The 21,128-nt window shown below is 40.7% G+C and overlaps 1 protein-coding gene across 1 annotated transcript; it reads left to right on the forward strand.

Moving 5' to 3' along the window:
* The first annotated feature begins 4,298 nt into the window (after positions 1 to 4,298).
* LOC124124929 (sodium/potassium-transporting ATPase subunit alpha-like) lies at positions 4,299 to 16,014 on the forward strand. The gene is made up of 19 exons (XM_046488221.2): positions 4,299 to 4,641; positions 6,722 to 6,898; positions 7,286 to 7,489; positions 7,726 to 7,839; positions 8,444 to 8,578; positions 8,898 to 9,015; positions 9,140 to 9,408; positions 9,593 to 9,791; positions 9,972 to 10,083; positions 10,510 to 10,642; positions 10,991 to 11,183; positions 11,323 to 11,498; positions 11,623 to 11,759; positions 11,929 to 12,248; positions 12,918 to 13,167; positions 13,387 to 13,561; positions 13,700 to 13,830; positions 14,008 to 14,109; positions 14,236 to 16,014. The coding sequence occupies exons 1-19, from the start codon at positions 4,609 to 4,611 to the stop codon at positions 14,354 to 14,356; spliced, it is 3,099 nt and encodes a 1,032-aa protein (XP_046344177.1). The 5' UTR covers positions 4,299 to 4,608; the 3' UTR covers positions 14,357 to 16,014.
* The last annotated feature ends 5,114 nt before the right edge of the window (positions 16,015 to 21,128 follow it).

The raw sequence follows: 21,128 nt of genomic DNA on the forward strand, positions 1-21,128 counted from the left end.
CCACCGTATAAACTGGGCATATGACACCCTTCCATATTTATCATGCTATCGTATAAACTGGGCATATGACTTCCTTCCATATTCATCATGCTATCGTTTAAACTGGGCAAATGACATCCTTCCATATTTATCATGCTATCGTATAAACTGGGCATATGACACCCTTCCATATTCATCATGCCACCGTATAAACTGGGCAAATGACACCCTTCCATATTTATCATGCCATCGTATAAACTGGGCATATGACACCCTTCCGTATTCATCATGCCATCGTATAAACTGGGCAAATGACACCCTTCCATATTTATCATGCCACCGTATAAACTGGGCAAATGACACCCTTCCATATTTATCATGCTATCGTATAAACTGGGCATATGACTCCCTTCCATATTCATTATGCTATCGTATAAACTGGGCATATGACTCCCTTCCATATTCATCATGCCACCGTATAAACTGGGCATATGACACCCTTCCATATTTATCATGCTATCGTATAAACTGGGCATATGACTCCCTTTTATATTTATCATGCTTCCGTATAAACTGGGCATATGACTCCCTTCCATATTTATCATGCTATCGTATAAACTGGGCAAATGACTTCCTTCCATATTCATCATGCTATCGTTTAAACTGGGCAAATGACATCCTTCCATATTTATCATGCTATCGTATAAACTGGGCATATGACACCCTTCCATATTCATCATGCCACCGTATAAACTGGGCAAATGACACCCTTCCATATTTATCATGCCATCGTATAAACTGGGCATATGACACCCTTCCGTATTCATCATGCTATCGTATAAACTGGGCAAATGACTTCCTTCCATATTTATCATGCCATCGTATAAACTGGGCATATGACTCCCTTCCATATTCATCATGCCACCGTATAAACTGGGCAAATGACACCCTTCCATATTCATCATGCTATTGTATAAACTGGGCATATGACTCCCTTCCATATTCATCATGCTATCGTATAAACTGGGCATATGACTTCCTTCCATATTCATCATGCTATCCTATAAACTGGGCATATCACTCCCTTCCATATTTATCATGCTTTTGTATAAACTGGGCGTCACTCCCTTCCATATTCATCATGCAATCGTATAAACTGGGCATATGACTCCCTTCCATATTCATGATGCTATCGTATAAACTGGGCATATGACTCCCTTCCATATTTATCATGCTATCGTATAAACTGGGCATATCACTCCCTTCCATATTTATCATGCTATCGTATAAACTGGGCATATAACTCCCTTCCATATTCAACATGCTATCGTTTAAACTAGGCATATCAATCCCTTCCATATATATGTATAAACTAGACCCGAGAATATCTGGAGTTGAATAGGTCTTTAGCAACCTATGCTTGCCGTAAAAGGCGACTAACGGGATCGGATTGTCAGGCTCCTGACTTGGTTGAAGAATGCCATCGTTCCTAATTGCGTTGATCGATGCTCATGATATCAATCACTGGGTTGTATGTTCCAGACATGATTATTTACAGACCGCCGTTATATAGCTGGAATATTGCTGAGTGCGGCGTAAAACAACAAACCAGTGTATAAACTAGGCATGCGACTCTTCCGTATTTATCATGCTACCCTATAAACTGAGCAAATGACTCCCTTCCATGTCTACAATGTCACGGTACAAACTGGGCATACACACACACGCGCACGCGCGCACGTAGGTGACTGGCCCACAAGACAGGTGGTATCATCATATCATTCGGGTGTAATACTTATACAATCAAGTTGTTTCTCTGATAACAATCGCATTAGCCAGGAACGTCCAAACATTTCTTACATCAATAAAGAGGCACCGGGTACGAATCATTTCCACTCCGCTGCCGTCTCCCCGTGTCTGGTATTGCAAACGATAACCACGCAATGGCACGCACACTGATGATGCTAATTCGATTGGAACTATACTGACGCAGATCCAAGGCGCCAGAGCACTAAATATACAAGTATATATGACCCCTTGCAAAATCTCTCTCTCTCTCTCTCTCTCTCTCTCTCTCTCTCTCTCTCTCTCTCTCTCTCTCTCTCTCTCTCTCTCCATCATATCATAATAAAGCGTGATTGCTTAATCAAAAAGGCCATAAGAGTCATAAACGACATTCATTTATTAGTACTATTGGTTAGTCAAATGTTACAGAGTACAGCGAGGGGGCCTGTTGTGTTTCATAACTGTGCCGTGGTGTTTGCAGGAACACAAACTTGAAAATTCCGTATAAATTAACTTCCATTGATAATGCCACTTAAAGAAGTTACTCAAACACACTACAGCTTATGTTGGTACAGTTTGGGACTGGAATGTCACAAGAACAAAGAAGCTCAGCCAACCCGAATCTTTGTTTACAGGAGGCCGGAGGGGGGAATATTATGTAATTGTAGCTAATATTACGCGACAGGAGATGTGTCAGGTTTACGACTGAGGTTATTTGTTTCGGCCATCCGTGATACCCCCTGGCCACCCTTTGATCACGTACATTGCTCTTTTGGCTGTGGTCTACTACACGGCATTGTCCGTGCTTCTCGGACTCAGCGCCATGCACTATATATTATCGATTTAGGGAATAATCACACACCGGTATACAAAACGTACAGGCGAAAAAACTGTCTGATATCGGAATTTTCTGAAAAGAAACACTTTGAAGCGTGGAAAAAATACTTTGGCTACAATTTGCCCACAGTAATACCCAAAATAAATTGTCACTTGTATGTAAGTCGTTTGGGAGACGTTTGAAAATAGATTGAAAACAACATGAACACAAAGTGGGAAACGAGGTATGTTACGTCATCCCAGTTGCATCTAATCAGCCGGGCACAAGAATGTATACACCCATGATTGATGGTGGCTAAAATGGAACAAAACAAGAAATGGTTAATCGATGGTATTTGATACGGATATCATTGTTGTGTTTGGGAATTTAAGTTTCCAGTGTTTCGGCGACTGTTTTCAGTCACGTAACGTTTTGTTAACGTTTAATTTATTTTATCACATACATATATAGTGTTTTTTTTGCCCGACACTTTATGTTATACTTTAATCGTGACTTTAAACGTGTGTGGACACATAGTTTCCAACAACCATTGACACATTCTTAGGATCTAGAAAACAATTAAGCAAAACCATGCGACAACCCTGCGAGGATGAATCTGATTAACAACTACCATGACCAATCCGGTGGTTTGTCGTCTAGGCCCTATAGTCGAAACAATGAAGGAACAATGGGACATTGTTAATACCCAGGGGCGAACCGACCATCACCATCACCGCAACACTCGGGCAGAAATCGTTTTCGCAGCATTACAAACCCTGGCAATTATCTTTCTAAAATAAAACATTCATCCCATTCGGGTTACGTACGTTTCCTCTGTGTATTCGCTCAACACACGAACATGCATACACATTCAGTTAGTCAATGATCAAACCGATACATGTTCTCGAATCCTAAAAGATATTTTTTTTCTCGTTCGAGTGTCGCACATGAGGTAAAAGAAAACATCTGTCCCCAACAAGAAAAGAAATAAACTAACAAACAAAAACAGGCTTTTTGGAAGTGTTCCAAAAATACCAAACACGTACATAGTGTAAACGTATCTCAACATTCATTTGGTATGTTTGGTGATGTTTTCAAATATAAATGAAATGATAAAAAAGAAACTTTCCTGGCAAAGTATTTGCATTCACCCCAAGTACTTGAATGTCACCCTGTGATCGGAATGGCAGGCACCTATTCTGAATAGTCGTATTTCAATTTGTGATGTATTTATTATGATTGTCTACGTATGTAATATATATTATAGCCTAATATATAGACTACACTCAACTGCACGTTAATGGACTCATTTTCTCCTTCTCCCCCATAACTACCCCAACCGACACGTCGAACCTTTCTCATGGCGCATTTGTTTCGAAATATATCTCGATTTATAAAAAGAAATATCAGATAACACTAAACAAAATCCAACACGTTTATTGATAAGTACATACTGACATACTTTATCGCTCAGGCACTAAGATAGCGTTGACATTAACGATTATATGGCATTGTAGTCGTGCTGTCTACATACAATACAACTGTAACAATTACCTAATGTTACCCCAAAATATAGAAACCGGTTTGACTTTTGTCCCCGTCTACTAGCGGTCAACGGGTGACCTAGTTTTGAGTGTTGCAATAGATCTGCCAATCAAAACCAAGAAGCGGCTCTGAACGGGCCTCCTCGGGACAATATAAAACCGCTCGTGAACCGAGGAGCGTCGCCAGTTGCCGTGCATTGGTGGTTACGGGGATCTTGAGCTCCGTCCGCCATTTTGGACAGATAACCTTCAAATCACGTGACATTGGAACCTAAGACGGAGAACACTATTTCAACATTTTCCATTCCGGGCTGTTAATAACTTAGTTATTTCCTTCTCTGGACAAACCTGATACCTAGTGTTATTCCGTTGTTGAAGTGGTTATTTCGAAATCCTCGGAATTTTCCTGGGTGACGTCACTTGATTGACAGCTCCCAAGCTCACACATACGTCACGCTTGTTGGAGAGACCGCCCAATCGAAAATGGCGTCGAGTAAGGTGTCCAAGTCAAGCCAGGTGAGTTTCTGTTCTGTTTTTACATATATATCAAACATGGTGATTATGTACTTGATGTATAGGCTCATGATGTTATACCGAGCTGTTTTTTATGTGGTTTTCTCGGCGTAGAAGACATATAAACTCGTAAATTCACAACGCACCTTCCGAACATGTATCATATTGGTTTCGAGGGCCTAGGTCAGGACGCGTACTTCTGACCCCGTTGACTGTCGTGACTCGAATCAGTTAAGGCACAGTTACTGTAAGTGCATAGTTGTTAGATTAAACTTTCAAAGCCTTATTATACTCCCTGGTGACAGAGGTATGTTTGGAGGCATTCCATGCTCATGCTTGCAATTACTAATTTAAACTGGTTATATGAATATTCATGAGCATCCTCGGGGTTTGAAGGGCAAATGTTCCATGGACACTTTTATCAAAATACAGGCCCAGATGCTTTGTTTTGTCGTTTAAATGAGCTTCCACAATGTGGAAAGTACTGATTGTGCCTGTTGATGTCCGATATCGGGCCGGAAAGTACATGCATCTCAAAACCATTTCAGTAGATCTAGCTCCGCACGCCCTTATGTGTTGAAGGATATAATTAATTATGGACAAGAACGGGCAGTATTGCCGACATTTTCCCTTTTGACTTTGTTTCATGCCTGTTATTGTATCTATTTGCGTGCACGAGTATATTGTAGTAAGGTAAAAATAAAGCATGTAGATTGTAATCCGATCAGTTTGAAAATGACTTGAATGAGCCTTGCTTCTTTATTTTAAGTTACCCAAACCAAATAATGAATCATGCCTGTTTTTTGGCACGTTATGCGCATTAATGTTTAAATGTTGAGATTACTGTATGGTTTGAAGTGGAACACTGGCTATTCCAGTGATAGGATAGAGGTGACCTTGTAAGTTGTCCAGGGAAAGTGAATGAACAGTCATGTGATCTCTCACGTGATAAGTAGACTTGGCTACCGTGATCAACTACTTTGTGTATTAAGACGATGAATGTAAGCAAATACTGAAATCAGGCATGTTTTCAGAACTTAATGTAATAATATCAGTGTGTGGCATCTTAAATGGATTTAAGGTCATTGTATCATTGTAGTATATTTCACAAATCCACTCAAACCCAAAAGTACCAGAAAATGTATATATTGAAATGAATGCTCGGTAAGATTCATATCACATACCTGTTGCATAGACTTTAATACAATCATTGCTGCGACATGTATTGTGCACTGAGACGCTACATGAAAGATATGTAGGTCAAGTAAACAAATACATCAGATATTACCTGAATTGATACCATATCTTAGCGTCCTTTTGTGTACAATAAAACTAACTCGCCCGGTGTATTGTACAGGTGATACAGGGTTGTTTAGGTTATAATAAATTGTCAGGATCATTAGAGGCACCCACGTTCAGTGTTTCTTTTGTACAAGTACATCATATGTGAGTTCTACAAATATACATGTAAAGCCTGCTTCATTTGGTCTCAATACAGAAAATTAAACCAGGATTTATCCAGGATTCCAAACTAAGCTCCCTAACAGGCAAAAGGGGAGTAAAATGTTATTTTCCTAAATTCAGAGGTATTTATACTTTGTAAACTAAACTTTAAAGGCACTACCTCTCTTGGATATTAATTGGTCCTCTTGCCAGTGAAATAAAAGTCTATAAGGCTGGAACATTAGTCATTACTATATTAACATGAACTTGGAGTGGTTTAACTATTAATTCCAATTTATTTAATTTTATAGACATTTGCTGCAGATTTTTGTGATTACCCAAGGTAGCTTTTTGTATTGATCATGACACCTTCTCGCTTCATATGGTGTTGCTTGAATAGGCAAAAAATAAATGTTATTCTGGATAAGACTTGAGTTTTGTTGTAGCATTGTTAGTTGTAATAGCCATGATTGATAAAACTGTTATTTTGCTAATAAATATTTAGCTCCTAATGTTGTGGGGTACTTTGTATGAACCTTGCAACTTCATCCCAGTAAAACACTTCATTGAGGTGGAAGGTTCAAACTGTTCAATAATAGGGTGGTCTTTGAGTGTCGTTTTTCATTCATTTCTGTTTTAGCCACGGGCTGAGAGCTACCGCTATGCTGTCACACCCAGTGATAATGATGACAAGAAGAAGTCAAAGAAGGAGAAGAAGAAGGAAAATCTTGATGAACTCAAACAGGAGTTGGAGATGGAAGAACACAAGATTCCACTTGAGGAGTTGTATGAGCGACTTGGATCAGATCCCAATATGGTACATGCATTTTCATCCTTAAGTGTTGCTAATTTTCATGACAATCTGGTATAAATAAGTTAACACACTGCTCTCGCCAACTACACAATAGAAAACATTACATATGCTGTAATAAAATAATTAAAAAGGAAACATTCATTATACTCCTAGTGGAATATGTTTTCTAATCATGCCACCCCAAAAAGCTTAAACCACGCCCCTTTGTCTTGGGCTGGATGACTGATTCAAAACACCTTTGAAGGCATGGTCTCGAATGGGAGCCTGCAGATTGAAACTAGTGCCACTAAGCTCAAGAAAGCTGCTTTCTCAGTGGCTCATGTAGATAAAGAGTATGTTGACATGTGTAATGTGTATGTGTATCTTTAAACATACTTATTACTGTTTCAGGGTCACAGTGTTGAGAAGGCAAAAGAAATTCTCCTCAGAGATGGTCCCAATATGTTAACACCACCTAAAACTACACCAGAATGGGTGAAATTTTGTAAAACATTATTTGGTGGTTTCTCTCTCCTCCTATGGATTGGGGCTATTCTCTGTTACATAGCATATTCCATCCAGGCAGGAGCCATGGAAGATCCACCGGGTGATAATGTGAGTCTTTTTGTTAAAAATCTTACATATATTGTAAAAGATGCACTGTTACTTGAAACTAGTTGATGATTAAAATGGAAAAAGAATAACCTTTTTTTAAAATTCAAGTCCAGGGAGTTCTTGTCATAATCCTAATGTTCGGAATTCTGTATCTGCAGCTTCTATGAATTATATTTCAGTCATGAAAACCTCAGGAAGCCTGTTTACTGCTGTAACACAAGCACTGTCTGTTTCAGTTATATCTAGGTATAGTGCTGACAGCTGTTGTGGTTGTCACAGGATGCTTCTCATACTATCAAGAAGCCAAAAGTTCAAAGATTATGGATTCCTTCAAGAACATGGTTCCACAGGTAATTCATTCATTTGTGAATGGCATGTCATTTCTGTACAATTCACTGTTGCATTTCTTTTTGGTTACCATGTGTTCTTACTCATCATTATTTCATCAAGGTAGTTTTTCTGTGTTCCCAGTTTTTTTCCAGTAAAATTAGGTTTGGACCAGTAATTCATGTGACTGCCATTCCCTGTGGACTGGCAAATAAAATACCTTATAAAACAAAACATCGGTGATATTCATTTAAGTTGTTGTTTTTTTTAAAAAGTCATCTTGTTTGTTACCATCACGGTTACCCCTTTGTATATTTTAGTGCACGGAAACATTTCAATTTGAGGCCGAATATATATTTGTTGTGACTTAGTCTTGAAATATTTTAAAAAAAGAGAAAATTGTGACTGAACCTTGTGTGAATGACGTGTAGTTCTAACTAAGTTACTTCAGAGATGATGTCATTGCATTGAACGTGATGTTGAAAGAATTAAAACCAGGTAGTTTTCATATGTTTTGATTTAAAGTTGGGACTGACAAAAATTAGGGGGAATTGGTAATTTTTAGAGTTGCCAGTCCAGCAGAACTAGCAGTTTCAAATGTTTATCAGCAAGCTCTTGTCATTGCAGTATGCTGTGGCTATCCGAGGTGGACAAAAGCACAATATCCATGCAGAGGAGCTGGTCCTTGGAGACATCATTGATGTCAAGTTTGGAGACAGAGTCCCTGCTGATATCCGTGTGATCACTGCTCACAGCTTCAAGGTGAGTCTGCCTTACCATGTTACCTTGATTCATATCAGCCACACACAATATGAAATGATACTCCACACTTCTTGATAAATACCCTGTCAAGTTTTATAAGTGTCCTTTTTCAATCCCTCCCTCCAAATCCTGATTCCACGGTATTTTGTTTTCATAGCTCAATAACTACTCTTGTATACGGACAGACAGATTGCATAGAAATCTCTCAGGTTGGACTGGATGTAACAGTCAGATGATTCTTTCGAATTTGTTGGGGCGGGGGAGAATTGTCGTGTTCAGGTGACTCTTTTTTTTAAACCAGTAAATATTGTATGTGCAGGTGGACAACTCCTCCCTGACTGGAGAATCTGAGCCCCAGACTCGTACTGCCGACTTCACACATGAAAACCCCCTAGAAACAAGGAACTTGGCCTTCTTTTCCACCAATGCTGTAGAAGGTAGGCAACTGTCAGGGCTAAGTCATACTTTTCCGTGCTTTAAGAATTATGACAAATTTTAACATTTGTTTTAAGTTGAAATTGGATAAACATTTGCTTAATACTAAGTATTATGTGGTTTCAGGAGATTGTCGTGGTATTGTGGTCCGTACTGGTGACAAAACTGTAATGGGGCGTATTGCCAACCTGGCTTCTGGTCTGGAGGTTGGCGAGACTCCCATTGCTAAGGAAATTGCTCACTTCATCCACATCATCACTGGTGTGGCTGTGTTTCTTGGAGTCTCCTTCTTCGTCATCGCCTTCATTTTGGGTTACTTTTGGCTTGATGCTGTCATCTTCTTGATCGGAATTATTGTTGCTAATGTCCCTGAGGGTCTGCTGGCTACTGTCACAGTGAGTAACTGTTTACGGTTTTGTCATAAACTATTTTGTTTTGTCATGAGTATCTCATCATCCTTTATATGCTTCACTTATTATGAGAACATGACCTAAAATATCCAATACTGAGCATGATATTCAATGCAATGAGTAGAGGAAGTAACACCCTACAGCATAATGGTATTGTGTGTTTGTGCAGGTTTGTCTGACTCTCACAGCAAAGCGTATGGCCAGTAAGAACTGCCTGGTGAAGAACTTAGAGGCTGTTGAGACTCTTGGATCTACATCCACCATCTGCTCGGACAAGACCGGAACACTGACACAGAACAGAATGACCGTTGCTCACATGTGGTTTGATGGGCGTATTGTGGAGGCTGACACCAGTGATGACCAGTCCAGTGAGTACAGTTGGCACTTGATGTACAACAGTCTGTTATGTGTACTGTATGTCTGGGAGGAAAATAGCTAACATGCTAACAGAGTCCTATAACATGGGTGCTTCAGCAAATGCAAAAAAGTTCCTCTTTCCTTTCATTGTTTTGAAATACATGGTTATTGAAATTGTTTTGTATATACAGATGCCACATACAGCCGCACTGACCTCACCTGGATGAATCTGGCTCGCGTTGCCATGTTGTGCAACAGGGCCGAATTCAAACTTGGGCAGGACGACACTCCAATCCTCAAGAGGTGAGTGTACATACCATGCTTAAGTATATTTTTATTGAAGAATTTTCTTCGATTCTGTGCAGTCTTTTGCTTGGCTAGCCATTCAGATGCCATGGATTCACTTGCAATTTGTTTATGTAGCCACATCTGCAACATGAAAACATGCTCATTTTCAGTTTAATGATTACAGTCACAGTGCTTTGTGTTCATTCATTACTAAACTAGCATCATTTTGAAAAACATTCTGTTCAAAAAGTGAAGTGCCAAGTTTGATTTGATAAGTGGATTTTCTGAGAAATATATTTTTTTTCAATGTTTCATTGAACTTAGACAATTATGTTTGGAGTCTTGGTCAACTAACTTTTTGTTTTGTTTGTCTAGTGTTCACTTTAACACTAATTAAAATTAGATTTTTACATTCTAACATATGAAACATCTTTTTCTCAGGGAATGTAACGGTGATGCATCTGAATCTGCCCTGCTCAAGTGTGTTGAGTTGTCGATTGGAAATGTCACAGAATTCCGCCGCCGCAATAAGAAGGTCACTGAGATTCCATTCAACTCAACCAACAAATACCAGGCGAGTTCTTATTTGTTTGAACATGTGCTGTCAGTGTTTCCTTCTTTTACAATTCAATCTTTTTTTAGCCCAAGACATTTGATTGTCTTACCATATTTGATGTATTAGGAACCCCATTCCTTCACACCACCATAAGCTCCTCCCTTCCCAAACACCCCCTTCCCCACCTCCCTTCCAATATGTCATATCTTCAATTTCTTTGAGATGCCCCACACTAAGCTGGAAAGTTTACCTGGCAGTCAATATGATCTTGTGTTCAATACAGAAGTTTCAGGAGTACAGCTGTGTAGAAGAGTGTACATGAAATCACCTGCATATTTTAATGCATTAGTATGTAATTTCTTACAGGTTTCCATCCACGAGACTGAGGATCCCAACGACCCACGCTATCTGCTTGTGATGAAGGGAGCTCCTGAGAGGATCATGGACAGATGTAGCACTGTGCTTCTTAATGGCAAGGAACAACCCATTGATGATTCTTTCCGTGAGGCTTTCAATGCTGCTTACCTGGAACTTGGAGGCTTGGGAGAGCGTGTACTTGGTATGTGAAACATTTCTGTATACTGCACATATATAATGTAACTTGTGTGGTTTAAATTCAGTAAGGAAAGTCACCAAATTTCATTTCATTTCAAGCCCTCGTTTCCTTATGTACTGATTTGTTTGTCCTTTTGTTTTAGGATTCTGTGACTATTTCCTGCCTATCGATCAGTTCGCCCCAGGCTTTAGCTTTGATCCTGATGGCCCCAACTTCCCCATCACCGGTCTGAGATTCGTTGGCCTCATGGCTATGATTGACCCTCCCCGTGCTGCTGTGCCTGATGCTGTTGGAAAGTGTCGAAGTGCTGGTATTAAGGTAAGGTTGCGATTGCCGTTCTTAATATTTTCAAGTAGTCTTGTAAATATGCTGTATGTTTCATATTTGTTATGAATTAAAGATTCTAGGATTGAATTGGGTTTTTTTTTTGTTTTTTTTGTAGGTTATCATGGTAACTGGTGACCATCCCATCACTGCCAAGGCCATTGCTAAGGGTGTCGGCATCATCTCAGAAGGAAGTAAGACTGTAGAAGATATTGCTGCTGAGAGAGGAATTCCAGTTGAAGAGGTTGATCCAAGGTATGTTTAATTAAATACAAACTGTCACAGACTCCAACATGATTAAATCACCTTTTATTATCAAGATATAAGCAAGCTTGATTTGAAACCGTTTGTTTAAGCTTATGCAATGATATAAGAGATGCAATTTTATCCAACCTGAACATCCGATACCATTTTTATTCTTCAGAGAGGCAAAAGCTGCTGTTGTCCATGGTGCTGATCTCCGTGACATGACCCCAGCTCAAATTGATGAAATTCTCCGAAACCATGGAGAAATTGTGTTTGCCCGTACCTCCCCACAACAGAAACTGATCATCGTGGAAGGCTGTCAACGTCAAGGAGCTATCGTAGCTGTAACTGGTGATGGTGTCAATGACTCGCCAGCCCTCAAGAAAGCTGATATTGGTGTTGCTATGGGTATTGCTGGAAGTGACGTCAGTAAACAAGCTGCTGACATGATCTTGCTGGATGATAACTTTGCCTCCATTGTCACTGGTGTTGAAGAAGGCAAGTAATGGATCCTTATGATCGCACATATATGTATGTTAGGAGTTAGCAGGGAAAGCTCTTACTTGTGAGGATGGAGGGTGGTTACAATGTGTGACATCGTAAAAAGCATTAGCATTGGCCTGTCCATTTACAGGCCACTGGTATATTTCTGGCAGCAGCACAAAACAGTATCTGGCACTAAATAATGACTTTCTCATGCATCTCAAATCTACTGTAGTTCTCAGCTCCTGTTCCACAGAGCAGCCTTACTGCCTTGTCTGTGAGTTGTGCCAGTTATATCCAGATCAGTCTTGACAAACATTGCAGCAGGTGTCAACTTAGGTCATTTTGGGGGTAATTTGACAGAATTGTTTTCAGACAGAAGTGGTTTTGGTAAAAGAAATATAATTCTCTAATATCCAGGTTTAAAGTATGTAGCATTTACATATGAAAAAGCCACTCACTGATTTGAGTACCAGTGAAGGTGTGTAAAGTATTTGCTAAGTCATTGACTATGTACTGTTGATATGCGACTTCTTATCCATAAGTCAATAAACATTGTTGTGTTCCCAAAAGTTGAAACGCTAGACAGTGTTATTTGTTTGTAATTCAGTCATGTGTTCAGGCTGTGTCGTTTCTGTCGTTTCTGTCTTTTGTGTAATGTTTATTCTCATTGTATGTGTGCAGGTCGCTTGATCTTTGACAACTTGAAGAAGTCCATTGCCTACACCCTCACCTCCAACATCCCTGAAATCTCACCCTTCCTGCTCTTCATCCTGGCTGATATCCCCCTGCCTCTTGGAACCATCACCATCCTCTGCATCGACCTGGGAACTGACATGGTTCCTGCTATCTCATTGGCCTATGAACAAGCTGAGAGTGACATCATGAAGAGACAGCCACGTGATCCAGTCAAAGACAAACTTGTAAATGAAAGGTAAGACATTGTAATATACATTTTACTCATTGATGGTTACAATGGCTGACTGTCCTCATCTCAGCTATTTGTCTCTGGCTTCCTGTCACTGACTTAAACATTATTAGATTACCATTACGGCAGCTTGAATACTGCTGACTACTCCTTGAAGACCATACATTAAGTTTTAACAGTTTTTCTTTTTGAGTGCAATTAACATGTTATTTTTGTGTGTTTCAGATTGATCAGTATGGCGTATGGGCAGATTGGTATGATCCAGGCCTCTGCTGGGTTCTTTGTGTATTTTGTGATCATGGGAGAGAATGGTTTCTGGATGAGCAAACTGTTGGGCATTAGAGAGGAATGGGACTCCTTGGGCATCAATGACCTGGAGGATTCCTATGGACAGGAATGGGTATGTTAATGTTTCTCCCCCACTTTTTTTCTTTCAGTTTGAAAATATCCACTCTGAATTTGTTTCTTACTATACTGTTTTTTAGGTATTTCAAATCATGAGTGAATGTATTGACAAAGGAATTTATGGCTTTTTCAGACTTATTCTCAGAGAAAACGTCTGGAGTACACATGCCACACTGCCTTCTTTGTGTCCATTGTTATCGTACAGTGGGCTGATCTGATCATCTGTAAGACTAGGAGGCTGTCCCTATTCCAACAGGGAATGAAGTAAGTACCAGCAGAATTCTTGTAATGAGCCAAAGGATAACCAGAATCATGTAAACAAAAATAGCTGAAGCTTCACTCAGAACATTTTCAACCTTAAACCAGCTTAGTAATGGACTGTTACTTATTTGTCATAAGTTGTTATTTGTGCTGTTTTACATGCAATATCTCTTGTTACAGAAACCACAGACTGAGTTTTGGTATATTCTTCGAGACTGCCCTAGCCGCCTTCCTGACATACTGCCCCGGTCTGGACCAGGGTCTGCGTATGCAGCACTTGAGGTCAGTAACTGTAAAAAAAAAACATCAGCTGATCACGGTTTCCTTTTTATCTTGAAAATATTAATATTGTGTCTAAAATGTACACATTCATGAGTTGAGTCCAAACTGTGCTTGTTTTTTTTTCAGGTTATCTTGGTGGTTCCCAGCTATGCCATTCAGTTTGGCCATCTTCATATATGATGAGTGTAGAAAGTTCATCTTGCGACGAAACCCTGGAGGATTTGTAGAGAGAGAGACATATTATTAAGGATATTTTATCCTTAGTAAAGATAATTTAGGATGACCATAGAATCTTCAAATGCCATGGGGTGGGAGTTTTCGCTGGGGAAAAAGCATTGGGATGGGAGGGTATTTTCACTTGTCATTCAAATGTGAAAAAAAGTGATGATTTTTTTATGCTCAGGAGCATGTTTATGGTCGTCGTTATGTCATTACTGCATTTAAGTGAACTTATACTTTGCAAGTGATCTTGATATCATTGCCTGCAAATTGAAGCTGTGCAGAATTTGGAATCAGTAAAGTGAGCTAACTGTTGTCCCATGTAGGATTAATATTGGCAAGTGATGCAGACGAGGTACTGTTGCTGCCTTACTACACCAAGTCACTGTACAGCCACCACCAGTCATGTGTGACTAGATCTGCCTGTCATGTGTTTAGTGGTTGACTGCACACACACATACTTACTCAAGATTAACTTGTAGCTATAGAACACCCTGCGTGGGTCATGTCAGCCTTCTTTAAGTTCAGACAGGCTTTGCATAGATTTATTATTGTTATTACTCTCGGATATAATTTAATACTATGATTTTAGAAGACAGAATTTTTATCATAAAATCTTTATTGTACAAACTGTTTAATATTTTTTCTGTGCATTTTAGTATGTATTTCGCCATATATTTCAAGTTGTGATTGTAGTTACATGTGTATGTCTGTCCGAGTGTCCTGGATATGATAGAATGGATGATATTTGCACCGTCACGTACCAACATACGCTTTTATTTCGTTCCCCACATTCCATGTTAAAATGTGACCTTGACCACACACCAGAATTGCTTGGATGAGGAGCAGTTCAGCCCCATCAAACACTCCCTCCCACACAAACAATGGGTCTGTCACAAGAGTGGAGTTAACTTTGTCCTCATTTCTATTTCACTTTTGTCACTCATTTTAAAAAGTTATCTGAACTTCACTTCAAAGCTTGGGGAAGTAAAATCACATTTTGTGCGTGTATTATAGATCTTAGGCTTTATTGCCTACAAGAGAATTCTGTGTTGCCTGTGGAGTAGTGAAATGTTGGGCAGTTTTCAACTGTTGTCATGTCTGCCAGATTGACTCCTGTATAAACTGCTATAGTAAAGCATCATGCATCCCTCCTCAAAATAGCATAAAATACTCAGATACATCTACATGACTCCCATGAAGAGTTTGTATCTATTTATCAGTTGAATATTAGTCCACACAGTTCATGTATTGGATTTTCATTTAACCAAGAATAAGTATGGAGTTATGTCTGAATCATAACAATCCAATTTGGATCAGAATTTAGTTTTGTTTGTTGTAAATCACTGCTTGCCAAATACTGCAGTTGATGTTAGGGAGTCATGTATCAGTAAACTCCTGCATGTAGGAGAAACTACCGAAGGGTTAGTACTTCTGTATATGTTACATTTTCTGTTACAAGTTATCTGGCACGGCAGTAATGATTGTTGATTTTTCCTCTACTTGAGAGAGATATATGTATGTTATGACATATGCAATACAAATGATTGTAAATCTGTGAAGTATGTTGCATGTTGCAAGCCACGTATCACTCCAATGTGTAGGGACGGCCAGCATTGCACTACATTGTTACATCTCCGTGGAATTTTCTTTGAGGTTGAAAAATAAAGTCATTTAGGCTGACAATTGGTGTTTTGTGTGTGTTGGCTTATTGCTATTGGAATTGTCACACAGTTCTCAGGTGTACAACTGGATTGGCTGAAACATCTGCTGATGTGATGGGAACGGTGAGTGACCATGCTGAGTGTACATTGTTGTACCCTGAATTTGAATCATTGCTTTTAGTTTTCAACTGGTTTCTCAGGCCCAGGCTCTCTAAACCATGAGCATAACGACTTCCCAAGGGTTTATCAATAGGCGTTGCACCTGTTTTTGCTGGTTGGCGTGGTGACAACTGGGCCAGCAAACACTTGCCTGTCTGGTGCAGGATAAGGCTTCTGCTGTGCCACCTGGAGGGCATGAGATTGCCTCTTGGTTTGCCTTCAGCTGCATGGACTGCTGGCAGCCATCCATGCAGGAACTCAAGAACTGGCAATCACCTAGCACCCTTGATTCTGCCGGTCAAGCTGCAGATTTCTGCCTTCAGTCTCGAAGGGCTGTAAATCCCAGATTTTTCCTGGTCGGAAGTGAGAGCTTGCTTCTGCAATCTAAGACTTGATTGTCAAGACAATAGGTGTCTAATAAAACCAACTTTATGGTTAATTGCATCAGCGACATTCTTACACCATTCTCAAGCTGGAATAACGACAACCAAGTGATGGAAGGTATGTCATATAGTGAGAAGCAGCCGATAAGATTAACATGCACACAGATATTTGAAGCCAAATCTACATTTAGTCATTTATCTACAATTAGTCACACTTATCTTATCTCTATGGGGTGCTGCTTGTTGGAGGGTGGGTTATGACCATTAGCTTGGAGGATAGGGAGAAGGTGCAGATCTTTTCCAGGCCTACTTTGTGTTTGATAGTCCAGCAGCCAGATCCAAAAAGACTCGAAGGGATTTGCTCACCCCATCATCTGGAAAAAAGTCAACTTGAAAAGATGGTAGTTCTGTGTCCTTAAGTATTCCCTTGATATTAAGATAAGTTGGATCATCCCCAGATTTGCAAAGCTGTTAAACTGGAAGCTTTACCTTCCTGCATAGGTTCCCTCAAAAGTTCTGTTGTATCTTCCTAGCACTAAAGACTATCAAGATGATTGTCCTTTTCGAGGTGATGCGGCCAGCTTGACAAAGTTCGAATCCATCTACAAGAAGAAATCACAATATTATTTTATACTGATTTAAGTATATAATTTTAAAGTGTTTTATGTTTTATTTTAGATATGTGAAGTTTAAATAAGAAATGTTACTTCTAAAATATTTTTAAATTTATGTTACAAAATAGATCATGTCAATTTGACAAAAATCCTACAATCTTGATAAGTCATTTTGGAAGGACACAGGGAGGGGAGACATCTTTGGCTCGGTTCTCGTTGTGTAGGAATTGGCATTCCCATCCTATTCCAAGCCATGAATTGAAAACCTTTTTTCAATGAAACTGTGCATATATGTATTGCTCATCAGCTTAACTGGTGCCTTTTGCTATTATGAATTTTTTTAAGTTATATTTTTTTAATGTTTCCATGGAAACAATGTTGACTTAGTCTCAAACAACTGTTTCTATATTTTTATTCCGTGACCTAAAACGTTGGGTATATAGTTAAACCTTCCTAAGACATTTTTGTGTATGACCTATAACTTGAAAACTGGTTTACCCATAACTAGACAAGTTCATTGATTCTTTTAAAATTTAGTGAGTAGTTTCCATACTTATGGGAGAGGTGTAGAGGCAAAGCTTGATTTTGATATGTGTGTTTTCTGAAAGCATTATGTTTGTTTTTTTATGTTTTCATATTAGAAATACATTGGTGTCGGAAATCGGGGGCATTGATGAGCCCTACTCACTGTCTTATTTTTCATTTCTAATTATAATTTATGTTAAATTTGTTAAATTCTCGTGTTTACAATCAAACAATTTTTTGAAATTCCTTAGAGTCTTTCTACTTAGCGTCCCCCCCCCCCCCCCCGCGCACCCATCTCACAGACACAGCACAATCACAGCACACAACATGAGGCAACAACAAGAGGGCAGCAGGATGAAACAGGTCTGTTAAATACTTAGCTTTATTAGTTCTTTTATATGCTCATTAAATCTGTTGTTTCTTAAACAATGATGTAATTTAGTAACAGTTCATTTGGTAATATAGGCAATTGCAACAACTGTTCTGATTAAAGTTAGAGTGAAGTAATTATTAAAGTCAGCTATTGTTAGTTAGCTATGTGCATATATATATGCCATGGTTTTGTTTGAATTGTGTGAGTGAAGATAATAAGTGATAGTGAGTGCATTGTCACAATGTTGTGTGGTGGTTTGTGAACTACAGGCAATCCATGATCCTCCTTTATAGTGAATCACCACATGTTATCATTTGGCTCCATTGTGAGGTGAGGATTATCATGGATAAATATATTTTATCATTATGGACATTTTTCATGTACCCTTTGAGGGTTAGACCATATTTATCTAATTGTATGTTGTGTTATTTGTCCAGTGGTATCTATGTTAGGTATATGTGTAAATACCTTTTTTATTTGGAGAGATCGGGTAGCCTAGTGGGTTAAGCTTTCGCTCGTCACGCCGAAGACCTGGGTTTGATTCCCGACATTGGTACAATGTGTGAAGTCCATGATATTGCTGGAATATTGCTAAAAGCGGCGTGAAGACATACTCACTCACTTTTTTATTTGTGATTATTTGGGCAAAACATGTTATATGGCAGTACATTACCTCCCTTGGTGTGATACATAATCTGAGTATTCATTACCTCCCTTGGTGTAGTAACTATTTTTATTATTATTGTAAGACTGAGCTAATCTTTCCACATTACTTTGTACATTAATTTCACATTTATTCTCTTTTTTCCTGATGACAAAAAGCGGCTCTTTTTATAGTTTTTGTTCACTACTATATGGACAAACTTCTAATATGCCTCACGGCTAGGGAATAGTGATAACGCTGTATGGCTGAGTGGTAAAGGGTGTTGGTTGTGTACAGGTGAGTGGTACAGGGTGTGGGTTGTGTACAGGTGGGTGGTACAGGGTGTGGGTTGTGTACGGCTGGGTGGTACAGGGTCTGGGTGGTACAGGGTGTGGGTTGTGTACAGGTGGGTGGTACAGGGTATGGGTTGTGTACAGGTGGGTGGTACAGGGTGTGGGTTGTGTACAGGTGGGTGGTACAGGGTGTGGGTTGTGTACAGGTGGGTGGTACAGGGTGTGGGTTGTGTACAGGTGGGTGGTACAGGGTGTGGGTTGTGTACAGGTGGGTGGTACAGGTGGGTGGTACAGGGTGTGGGTTGTGTACAGGTGGGTGGTACAGGGTGTGGGTGGTACAGGGTGTGGGTGGTACAGGGTATGGGTTGTGTACAGGTGGGTGGTATAGGGTATGGGTTGTGTACAGGTGGGTGGTACAGGGTGTGGGTTGTGTACAGGTGGGTGGTACAGGGTGTGGGTTGTGTACAGGTGGGTGGTACAGGGTGTGGGTTGTGTACAGGTGGGTGGTACAGGGGGTGGGTTGTGTACAGGTGGGTGGTACAGGGTGTGGGTGGTACAGGGTGTGGGTTGTGTACAGGTGGGTGGTACAGGGTGTGGGTGGTACAGGGTGTGGGTTGTGTACGGCTGGGTGGTACAGGGTGTGTGTTGTGTCCAGGTTGGTGGTACAGGGTGTGGGTTGTGTACGGCTGGGTGGTACAGGGTGTGGGTGGTACAGGGTGTGGGTTGTGTACAGGTGTTTGGTATAGGGTATGGGTTGTGTACAGGTGGGTGGTACAGGGTGTGGGTTGTGTCCAGGTGGGTGGTACAGGGTGTGGGTTGTGTCCAGGTGGGTGGTACAGGGTGTGGGTTGTGTACGGCTGGGTGGTACAGGGTGTGGGTTGTGTACAGGTGTTTGGTATAGGGTATGGGTTGTGTACAGGTGGGTGGTACAGGGTGTGGGTTGTGTACAGGTGGGTGGTACAGGGTGTGGGTTGTGTACAGGTGGGTGGTACAGGGTTTGGGTTGTGTACAGGTGGGTGGTACAAGGTGTGGGTTGTGTACGGCTGGGTGGTACAGGGTGTGGGTGGTACAGGGTATGGATGGTACAGGGTGTGGGTTGTGTACGGCTGGGTGGTACAGGGTGTGGGTGGTACAGGGTGTGGGTTGTGTACGGCTGGGTGGTACAGGGTGTGGGTTGTGTCCAGGTGGGTGGTACAGGGTGTGGGTTGTGTACGGCTGGGTGGTACAGGGTGTGGGTGGTACAGGGTATGGGTTGTGTACAGGTGGGTGGTATAGGGTATGGGTTGTGTACAGGTGTTTGGTATAGGGTATGGGTTGTGTACAGGTGGGTGGTACAGGGTGTGGGTTGTGTACAGGTGGGTGGTACAGGGTGTGGGTGGTACAGGGTATGGGTTGTGTACAGGTGGGTGGTATAGGGTATGGGTTGTGTACAGGTGGGTGGTACAGTGTGTGGGTGGTACAGGGTATGGGTTGTGTACAGGTGGGTGGTATAGGGTATGGGTTGTGTACAGGTGGGTGGTACAGGGTGTGGGTTGTGTACAGGTGGGTGGTACAGGGTGTGGGTTGTGTACAGGTGGGTGGTACAGGGTGTGGGTTGTGTACAGGTGGGTGGTACAGGGTGTGGGTTGTGTACAGGTGGGTGGTACAGGGTATGGGTTGTGTACAGGTGGGTGGTACAGGATGTGGGTTGTGTACAGGTGGGTGGTACAGGGTGTGGGTTGTGTACAGGTGGGTGGTACAGGGTGTGGGTTGTGTACAGGCGGGTGGTACAGGATGTGGGTTGTGTACAGGTGGGTGGTACAGGGTGTGGGTTGTGTACAGGTCGGTGGTACAGGGTGTGGGTTGTGTACAGGTGGTGTTTCACAGTGGAATGAAAAAATGAAAAATAAAGTTTTGTAATCACCTTTTATTATCCCACAGTTTGTATTTACATTCAAAGCAATTAAAGGCAAAACACTTCACGAATATTGTAGTATTTCCTTTTCTAAAGCAGTCCTAATGTGACTGAAGGTTAAACTGTAACCAACGATGTCAGCCTAACCATGTGTTCTAACATCTAGCCACCACGATGGTTGATGCTAGACTCCTTTAAAGCATTATAAACATATCATGAAAATCACGTGCATTTCAGTGTTCTCCGCGAAGC

This window comes from Haliotis rufescens, unplaced genomic scaffold (assembly GCF_023055435.1).
Source record: "Haliotis rufescens isolate VD_foot unplaced genomic scaffold, xgHalRufe1.0.p SCAF_18, whole genome shotgun sequence".
NCBI classification, from domain to species: domain Eukaryota; kingdom Metazoa; phylum Mollusca; class Gastropoda; order Lepetellida; family Haliotidae; genus Haliotis; species Haliotis rufescens.